This window comes from Camellia sinensis, chromosome 10 (assembly GCF_055761805.1).
Source record: "Camellia sinensis isolate YWXY chromosome 10, ASM5576180v1, whole genome shotgun sequence".
Taxonomy (NCBI): domain Eukaryota; kingdom Viridiplantae; phylum Streptophyta; class Magnoliopsida; order Ericales; family Theaceae; genus Camellia; species Camellia sinensis.
This window is the reverse complement of record NC_138970.1, coordinates 79,828,979-79,839,749: the sequence shown is the minus strand read 5'-3', so window position 1 is coordinate 79,839,749 and position 10,771 is coordinate 79,828,979. Positions and strand designations below refer to the sequence as shown.

Below are 10,771 nucleotides of genomic sequence, written 5' to 3'. Positions count from 1 at the left end.
ATTAATAATAAAACTCATTACAATAATACAGTAATAATATATCATATAATAAATAACATGTGATCACAATAATTTTTGATAGTTATACAAAAGTACCCAAAATGATATATAAAAAACAATATATGATCCATATTCAATTTTTATATAGTAAAATTCACACTTAATCTCAACCATACATCAGTTTTTCAAATCAATTTATTACTTAAACTATGTATTATTCTTTTAAGTAATATTCACCTTTTCAAAATTCACCCACACAATACTTTGACCGAGCTTATCATTATTCTTGTTGTTGTCATGCTCACTACCTCTACTAATCATTATGCAATTCCGGTATAGTTTTTTTTATCTTTGCAAATTTTCAAAAAACCAATGTTGGGGAAATAAAAGAAGGCATTGTTACAGTTTTAAAGAGTTAAAAATAAAAAATGAAAAAAAATGTGTGCTTTTAATTTTTCTTATTCCATATGTGGGTGATATTTTTGGTTTCTCTCACTCTCACTCTCACTCTCTCTATTTCCTGTTTCTAGGTTTTGATTTCACATTTGTAGGGTTTTCAATTGATTCCAGGTCACAGCGGGCGATACTTTGTATATAGCTGCGAAGACATTCGAAGAATTGAATCTGTCTGCTGACTTGTTGAAGGGTTTATATGTGGAGATGAAGTTTAGAGGCCGAGTAAGATCCAGACGATCAGTTTGCCTATGATTCTGACCCCTCCTTACAAGCACTTGATCGCTCAGGCACACAATGGTTCTGGCAAGACTACTTGTTTCGTGCTTGGCATGTTGAGCCGTGTTGATCCCAAACTCACTGCTCCTCAGGCGCTCTGTATCTGCCCTACCCGAGAATTGGCGATCCAGGTTCGTTAACATATGCAAATCTGTACATAATTTCTATTTGTTGATGTTTACAAGTATCTGAATGTTTGAACTCTGTTTAATATATATATATTTTTGGCATGTGAATTTGATTTTAATTAATTTGGGTTGGGATTTCAGAGTTTTAATCATATTTATTTATCCCTTTATGTATATTTTGTTCTCTTTTGATCCTTGAAGTGTCTTTGTGAATTCAGGGTTCCCGTCAACCTTTGGATAGGGAAAGGGATCATGTATTATTTGGATAAGGAATGGGAAAATCTGAGGAAAACGTTAATGAAATATAAGCTCAATTTTTTGGATTTTAGGCTTCATTTGGCAAATGGGTTTGTAACCAAAAAGCGAAATATCACTCTCTCTACTTTCTGCACACCTTTTCATAAAAAGCCAAAAAATCAACTAAAATAGCCAATTGCCAAACGGGGAAAGTGTGGGAGTGTGTGGTTTCTTTGGGTTGATTGTGGGTGTTTAAGTTTTGTTGGTTGGGTTCGCTGTGGTGATTTTATTTATTGATTTGGCTGCTAGTCTATGTAGTTATGTATTTGTTATGTTCTGTTCTGCAATGTTTGTGAAACTAAGGATGAATTAATGATATATGGTTCTCTGGTGGGTTTAAAGATTAGTGTTCTTTAACATATAGTTTAATATTTAATCAACGGTAGCAAGTGGAACATGTGTACACATTTTGTTGGGACTTTTCTCTAAAGTGTTTGTGAGTTTAGGATTTAACTAATAGTAGTGGATGACAATGATGCAGAACATGGAAGTTCTTAAGAAGATGGGGAATTATACAGGAATTACTTCTGAATGTGCTATACCAATGGATAGCAGCAATTATGTTCCAATTTCAAAACGAGCACCAGTGACAGCACAAGTAGTGATTGGCACTCCTGGTACAATCAATAAATGGGTGACAGCAAAGAAATTGAGCACGAACTATTTGAAGATTCTTGTTTTTGATGAAGCTGACCACATGTTGGCAGAGGTACTATCATACCTCTTATTGAGATTATGTATGTTTTATGTGCTTATGGTAAAACCCAAAAATTAGTGGCTTACTGTATCTAAATTTTTTGATATCGTTTTCCTTGCTATGCTGCTTTTGTGGTGACTATATGGTGACTTTCTCAATTCTAACATGTATGCCAACTTTTGTGATTTACTACTTCTTTCATACCCAAAATTAGATATCGTGGAGGACCCTAATATTGTCTTTCATTGGAAAAGAAACAGAGTCAGAATGAGGAAATGGGGTGATTTAGATTTATCACATCTATCCAAGAGTGTCAGCGTTTGAATTTGACATCCGACTGTTGATAACTTCTGATTAACATGTATTTGTGCTTTATTGTCTACGTGATTGTGGTATTTGATGATATCTCCTCAATCTCTAAGCTATTACCTGTTTTTTATTCATTAGCTATGTGAAAACTAGGTTGTATACTGATTTGTAGAGTCACAAGCAAATTGAGCAGAGCAAAGTTATATGCTGTTTGAGCTTGGATTGTTCGACTTAGATGATTTTTGAGCTCTGCTCAAGCTCAAGCTCAATGACGTTGCGGTTTTGACGAAGGGCTGAGGAGGCACTTTGATGGAAGCAAAAATTCTGGCTGTTGTAGTGAATAGTGATTTAGTCTCTCTCTCTCTCTCAGTGTGCTGACCGAACGTACTTTCTAGCTTCCTTATACATATTACTATATAAGATTTCGTGTACACTTCTCTCAGAGGTCATGTATGACAAGAAATGACAAAATCAAAATTTTTGTGTGCGCTGTTATTGGGCTGATTTTAATGAACCAAGCTCAGCTTGATCAAACTTGGCTCATTTAATTATTGAGCTATACTTAGCAGGTTTGGGTTTGGCTTGTCTATGCTAACGAAAAGCTGAACAAGTAAAGCCTAAACTGTCTGAATGGCATGGTTCATGCAGCAATGCTACTTTGATACAACAAATGAATTTATAATTTTGATAAAGACTGCAAATATCAGAGGTAATTAGATTATAAATTACATTTGTTGCTCTAGGATGTTGTCTGATTTTCTACCTTCTTATCCTTTTGTTTCTCCTTTGCATATGTTTCTCATATTAAGATTTTAATTAGGCTAAGCGTACAATGGGCTCAAGTTAGGTCATGGATATTTTTAATAATGATATTTTGTACCAGTTTGCTTATTGTTTTGCTTTGTTTTGTTTTCGTAGTGAAAACATCCTCCTTACTATTACACATGATCTTTTTTTTGATAGGCACAAGGGTGAAGGGGGTTTTAGGTTCTTCAAAAAATTGTGAAATCCCACTTTTTGCTTTAAAATTTTTTTACCCCATGAAATGCCTCCCCAAAGTCAATCAACCCCTCAAAATTTTCAAATGCCCACTTTGGACAAGGGTTGCCTATCAAAAATTAATGTTCTCCAAAAATTCTATCCAATCTCATGTTAAAAGTTGTTAGACATGATCCCACATCGCCAATCTAAGCCACCTAAGCTTGGTTAATATAATGTAAAGGCCTCTCCACTCATTGTCAATTGTTTTTCAGTTGGATGCTTTAACAAAAGTTAAACTACATATTAAAAAACCTTGCAATAAATAAGGGATATAATTTATTTGATTTGCATGAAATCATATTAAACTATTTTTTGCTAAAAGCAATGAAATTTTGCTAGGAAAAATTGATTGGTCTCTTAGGGTTTGATTTGTAATTTTTTAATTGTACCATTTGTGAAGCTTTATGGGCTCAATGCGAAATGAGTCAAATTAATGTGTTACTAGAAAACTCTAATACCCTAACGAATTATGAATTAATATACATGTTTTGAAACATGATACACTTCTGTATGTGTTGTACAAGGAATGTAATTTTCTTGCATTTTCCACCATTCTCATACTAAAGGCCCCGTTTGGTAGAGCTGTGGAAAAGTGATTATAGATTATAACTTAACCAATTATGGTTTATAGCTGTGAATATAAGCTGTTAACCTGTTTGGTGTAGCTGTGGGATTATGGATTTAAACAGCAGAGTAGTGTTTGGTTAATATGTTGTAAAATAGTTTTTTACTGTATAATTGTCCTTTCTACTCTTATATGATATAAAAATGATTATTTTTTCATTTTTTTCAATTTTAATTTTCATTAATAAAAGTTAATATAATTAGTTTTAATTAGTATCAATTAATATAAAAATTGATACATTTGCTAAAAATGAATGGAAGTATTATTGTCACAATTATTTTTCATTATAAATTAATTAGTATTAATTAATTGCTTAATTAGTATCAATTAATACTAAAATTATTAATTAGTTTCAATTAATGGCTTAATTAGTCTCAATTAATACTAAAATTATTAATTAGTATAAGTTAATATTAATATTTAATTTTTATCAATATCAATTAATATTAATAATCAACAATTGTTATTAATTAGTATCAATTAATAATTAATTCATTACAAAAGTATACAATATTAATTTATTAATAATTAATACCAATTAATATTGATTTTTTAATTAATATTGATTTTTTTCTTTTTCTTCAGAAATATAAAATTTTTTATTTTTTAATTAATATAAAAATATACAATATGAATTTATTAATAATTAATACCAATTAATTTTTCTATTAATATTGATTTTTTTCTTTTTCTTTAGAAATATACAATTTTTTATTTTTTAATTAATATTAATATTTGAGTATTGACGAGGGCATTTAAGTAATTTTAGCCCCCCACGTCAGCTGCACGCTTAAGTAAAAAATTTAAGCACCCCCTGACCAGCTTTTGAGATAAGCTGAGAAATAGCTTAATAATTTAAGCTATAAGCTGGTTAACTTAAGCTGTACCAAACACAATATTTTAGCTTAAATTAAGCTAAAAGTTGAAATAAGTAGCTTATAAGTTCTACCAAACAGGCCTAAACGCGAGAAAAGTATAGGGTATGTTTGGTTTGAATTTCTAGAGTGATTTTGGAAAAAAATTTTTAGAAAATTTGTTTGGTTTGTAAATTTTGTAAAATAATTTTTAAAGTCACTTTCTCTCTCTTACCTATCAATCAATCACTTTTTCTCTCTCCTCTCTCCTTCTCAATCACTTTTTCTCTCACACACATCTACTTAATTATAACAAAATATCAAATCATTACAAACTCCCAAACTCCAAAACTACTTTCAAAATACACAACCAAACAAACCAAAAAAATTTCTAAACTCTCTTCCCAAAACAATTTTCAAAAACTACTCTCTCAAAAACAAACCAAACAAGCCCATAATTTTCCCCTTCTTTCCTTCAATTTTCACCAGTGTCATCCTAACCAAACTTAGCCAAAGAAAAAATGTCATCATGTATCTCTATGGGTATACATTATGGTGGGGTTTTATCGTTGACTTCCGAGGTTTGGCCACGTTATGTTGAGGTTGCCAAATTATTTATGAGATGTGAGTCAGGTATTTCAGGATTATGTTGTTGATTAGTTTCAAGTAAGAGAATGTGTAATATACCATTTATGTTTGACTAATTTCAATGGCCTATATTGAGTTACCCTGCAATTTAGTTTACTCAGCATTAGTCCCCTGATATTTTGGCTAAATAAATTTTTACATTGATTAAGGCCTCGTTTGTCAACTATACATTCTAGTTAAAAAGCTAAAAAGTCACTATTAGTTGTCACATTACTCTCTTTATTTTTCTGCACATCTTTTCGTAAAAAACAAAAAAGTTATTAAAATAACTTGTTCCCAAACGAGGCCTAATAGAAGTATGGTAGCAATGATACAATTGGTTACAAACCCATTTGCCAAATGAAGCCTAAAATCCAAAAGAATGTTACAATTGGTTACAAAAAAAGAAAAAAGAATGTTTTGTTGGATGAGCATTTGTCATGGTATGAAAGGCCCGCTTTAGTATTCTAAAATTGCAGAGAAGCTACCATTTGGTTTCACAATTTAAGGCCATTTCATTACACAGTTTACTTCATCAATCACTTCTTTGTGAAAAGATAATTTTCTTTTTCTTTTTCTTTCTTTCTCTCTATCATTCTATCCTTCTAAGTTATTTAAATATTGACATTAAAACAATTCATACAGGTTTGAAGAATTTGAATCTGACTTTTCATTCTTTGCATAGCTAAAGCCAACACTTCCAAGTAGCTGATCACCATTCTGCTTATCACCTCATCTCCAAACATCTTTGCCCTCTATTTTCTATTGGAGGCATAAATAAAATTCAGATTGATCTTAAGATAGTCAAAGTACCAAGTCAACGTTTAATATCCATCAACATATTATGAGCCAAAACAATTGACTAGAACTTCCTATATTGATTGATAATGGAGGTTAAATAGGCACAAAGGATGGTTATAGCTAAACTGGTTCCTTCAAGGCCTTCTTCTCCACTTTTAGGTCCTTTTTCGAGCTCCTAGCCAGTGCTATTGATTCCTCACCCTCTAATGCATGTTCTGAAGCTGCAGTCAGTGCCATTAGACCAAAAACTGTGAGGTTCAAGCCAATGGTGAACCACCCTCCTAAACTTTCTTCCCAGGTAATCACCCCCCTCCCCTTTTCTTTTGTTTTTGGCCTTCTGATCTTATATTTCAGGGACTTCTCTTTTGGAGGTTCTTTTTGATCTTTGTGTTGTCCAACAATTTGAATTCAGATGGAAAATCCACCGTGGTCTTTTTTGGACTTCGTTTTTGGCCTTCTACAGCTTCTTGTCCATTCAAGAAGGTGGCTAAGGGTTTGAATTCAGATGGAAAATCCACTGTGGTTTACAAACCGTTGGCGAAGGTTATATGAAAGACAACATTGTCTCTCTTGGCAAATTTGGTTAGTATTGATCCCTAGCATGTGATTGATTAGATATTGTTTCTAATTTTCCTCATAATCAAATGCTTTTGTATTATTTTTTACATTTGGATGATATGTTGGAGGAAACAGTAATATTAGATCTCTATACTCATTTTTTTATTTAATCTACAGTTCTTAATATAATTTTTCCTTTACATTTCAAATGCATTTCTATATATACATAGGTTCAGTTTCTTCAAAATAGAAATGTCGTTGTTGTGATCCACAATGAACGAAACTTCAATGTCCTCTGTGTTTGTGGGGTAAGCTCACTAATCAAATTTATTTGTTTATCATATTTTTACAATATGTGTGAAGTTTTTGCTTATTTTTCAAAAGGCAAAGGCAAAGGCAGAGGCGCATGCAAATGATTTTTTGTAAGGTTTTTGAAAGGTTGAAAGGTTTTTGAAGCTAGATTAAGCTGATTTTTTAGTATTTGACCTTTTCAGAGTCAAAATGGACCTGTGTTGTGCATTTATTTATTTATTTTTCTTTTCCTCATCTATTATTTTCTGATGTATAACATGGGTTTGATCTTGGCTCTTCCGTATGCTTATTTTTTTTGCTATTTCCTACCCTTCTATTTTCTGTGCAGTGGTGTAAGGCCTTTTGGAGTTTCACTGCTAGTTGTTGGCCAACCGTATCAGGGATGTCATTTGGGTCCTCATTCGGTATTGACCTTAATTGTGTTGGATTTCAGTTTTTCTTTATTTGTTTATCCATATTACTTCTCCATTTGACCCAATGTGCTTGTGTGCCTTGTTCAATGGTCTGTGATTTTAGAGTTGAACTATTTTGTGTAACATCTTTAGCTGAAGCTATTACTTTTGTACTCTTTATCTGCTACTTAGAAGATTCATGGAATATATTCACTTTGTGGCCTGAACATTAATAAAATGATTTGATCACGTTGATAAATCCCTAGCCAATATCACTACCTTAGCCAACAAACCATTATCTGCAAGAAAGAAAGTCAGAGAAAATAACAAGCAAAGAAAATAACGTATAAAAAGAGAGCTTAATGACTTCAAAATGCAATTCAATTTCCTTCCAACTTGTTTTGAGACTAGGACCTATATACATTCATTTAAGTTAATTGACAAAAAAATGTAAAATAATCAAACTTAAATAAATGCCCTTTTACCTATAAAGAGCACATTCAGTTTTAGTTGTTGAAAGACTACTGATCTAATGTGCTATCATAAAACAAGAAGACAAAGAAGGAAGCCACTAAATTGGCTTGCAGTGAAAGTTGCCTAAAATTAGAAGACACTGCACCATGACAGAGGCTCAGGAATTTATTTGACATAGTTTCTCATGATACATAATAAATTCTAATGAATGCCTAACCTTTATGTTGAGACACAACTTCTGGATAACTGGATGAGAACTGTTTTTACAAGTGTTTTAGGAGGGAAAAACCAAAGCAAGGAAGGTCAAATAGAAAATGACATTATCATTAGGATTAAATAATGTCTCACATTATTTAAAAGTTAAACTTTTAATAGACATAAATTTAACTCCCTATTGAAGATGAGTACACAAAGTTCAGTGAAATGCCACTGTTAGAGTTATCTGTTAATCTCCCATGATTTTGTAGAATGATGAACCAGTCCATGAGACCTGCTTGCAGTTCTGTTCTAGACTCTAGTACTGAATATCCAAACAAGGAAATCATAATGCACAACTCTACAGCATTTATATGAATCAAACACTGCAAGGTAGTTCTTAGATAGCTGGAAGTCAGTAATCAACGGACATTTCATTTTTTTACAAGCAGAGAAACTGTAATAGGAGGCTCAATAATAAAAACATATACAAAAATTAAGGAAATGCATGAATCACATTTCAAATCAATTGGTAGCCCTGATGCAGGTTGGGAATTGGAGTAAAAAACGCCTTAAACTTAGTCGAAAAAGGCTGTTTGGGAGACAAATATAAAACAGCCCCCGAATCACTCTAGCTTCCTCGTGACAAATAGGACTTATGGGGACAGATGGGATGTAATTAGCACACGTAGGTTGGGAGTTGGACTCAAAAACACCTTAAACTTAGTTGAAAAAGCCGGTTCGGGGGGTAAAAATATAAAACAGCCCCTGTACCACTCTATGGATGTCACCGGTAGCTTCCTCATGACAAATAGGACCTGTGGGGACAGACGGAATGTAATTAGCACATGTAGGTTGGGAGTTGGAGTCAAAAACACTTTAAACTTAGTCGAAAAAGGCCGTTCAGGGGGCAAAAATATAAAACAGCCTGCGAACCACTCTATGGATGTCACCGGTAGCTTCCTTATTGCAAATAGGACCTGTGGGGACATACGGGATGTAATTAGCACACGTAGGTTGGGAGTTGGAGTCAAAAACACCTTAAACTTAGTCGAAAAAGGCCGTTCGGGGGGAAAAATATAAAACAGCCACCGAACCACTCTATGGATGTCACCAGTAGCTTCCTCATTGCAAATAGGACCTGTGGGGACAGATGATATGTAATTAGCACACGTAGGTTAGGAGTTGGAGTCAAGAACACCTTAAACTTAGTCGAAAAAGGCCGTTCGGGGGGCAAAAGTATAAAACAGCCCCTGAACCACTCTATGGATGTCACCGGTAGCTTCCTCATAACAAATAGGACCTGTGGGGACAGACGGGATGTAATTAGCACATGTAGGTTGGGAGTTGAACTCAAAAACGTCTTAAACTTGGTCAAAAAAGGCTGTTCAGGGGGCAAAAATATAAAACAGCCCCCAAACCACTCTATGGATGTCACCGGTAGCTTTCTCATGACAAATAGGACCTGTGGGGATAGACGAGATGTAATTAACACACGTAAGTTGGGAGTTGGACTCAAAAATGCCTTTGTCCCACACTTCAATTTTCCCCATTTTCAACCATTGTGAATCATATTTAATTGTTTTTCGCTAGCAAAAATTTTCAGTTGAGCCATGGATAACAGTATTAAAGGGTGAATCTAACCTATAGAATCTAGCTTCACTTCCTTTGCACGCACCAGACCACAACAATCATTCAAAGAAAACTTTGAAAGCCTTCTTTTAAGCACAAAAGTTCATAAAATATAGATGTTCATTTAGAGTTGATTTTGTGTTGTCCCTACTCTACATTTTATTATGTATTCTCTTGGTGATACTTGTTTGGGATTAATCTAAGATAAAGACAGTTTGGAATACGAAGCATTGTTAATTTGTTGAGTTGCTTTAATGCTTTATTATCTTTTTCTTCATTCAAATGTCCCTCACGGGCTGTGATAATGTCATTAAATTCAGTCTAGGTGCTTGTGCATTATATTTTTCATTGGCAATCGGATGCCTTCTACATATTGAGGAAAACAAATTTGTAATTGACTATGGTCATAGAGACTATTGATTTTACTTCCACTACCATGCCTTTATTATAGTGTTGTTGTACTACAAGTTTTTCTCTGATAATTGTAGCATCTTCTTGCGGCCTATCCCATTTGATGAGACTTTAAGGCTTGGTTTGGTTTAATTGTAGCATCTTCTTGTAGCTGCTTATGTTATATGTGTGGGGCTAGTTTGCTTTCCTATAGGAATAGGAAATATGTATTTGTATCTGTATTTTTTTTTTTTTGGCTTGATAAGATCTCTGTATTTGTATGTGTCTCTGAGGGTACTTTGAGGCTTATGCTATATTTGTTTTGTCCCTTTGTAGGTCGAACTTACTCAGAATGGGTAATAGACAGAGTATGATTGGCCTTCTAAATGCTGCCTATGTCATGTTGTGATTGAAGAGGGGATTGATCCTCAAACTACTCGATTGGATTGCTTGCGTATGGGATCATGTCGCATATTGTCAAACTTCATACATGCAAATTTTTTCTTTACATGCAAGCTGGCTGAACTTGTACTGAATAACATCTTGCCTCTTATTTGTTTTGTATGAAATTATTATTTGAAGTTGGAATATACTTGGTTTGTATGCAATGTTGACATTAAAAGTTATTCTCTTGTTTGGATGGTTATAAGTGAAATAAATGCAGATTGCGGAATGGGTGATAATATATATGTATTGTTTTGTTTGTA

General features: G+C 33.3%; 1 protein-coding gene across 11 annotated transcripts; it reads left to right on the top strand.

Annotated features, from left to right (window-relative positions):
- Window positions 1-430: 430 nt before the first annotated feature.
- Window positions 431-10,771, top strand: LOC114320234 (DEAD-box ATP-dependent RNA helicase 38). Of its 11 annotated transcripts, XR_014342248.1 has the most exons (7): window positions 450-863; window positions 1,639-1,866; window positions 6,213-6,409; window positions 6,524-6,693; window positions 6,900-6,977; window positions 7,310-7,385; window positions 10,401-10,771. XR_014342248.1 is itself a non-coding variant. In XM_082891718.1 (4 exons), the coding sequence occupies exons 1-4, from the start codon at window positions 705-707 to the stop codon at window positions 10,436-10,438; spliced, it is 477 nt and encodes a 158-aa protein (XP_082747844.1). In that variant the 5' UTR covers window positions 450-704; the 3' UTR covers window positions 10,439-10,771. The 11 variants fall into 11 exon arrangements, 3 of the variants coding, with proteins under 3 accessions (XP_082747844.1, XP_028123153.2, XP_028123155.2); XR_003649747.2 differs by lacking the exon at window positions 6,900-6,977 and having other exon boundaries at window positions 446-863; window positions 5,996-6,409; XR_003649751.2 differs by lacking the exon at window positions 6,900-6,977 and having other exon boundaries at window positions 6,339-6,409.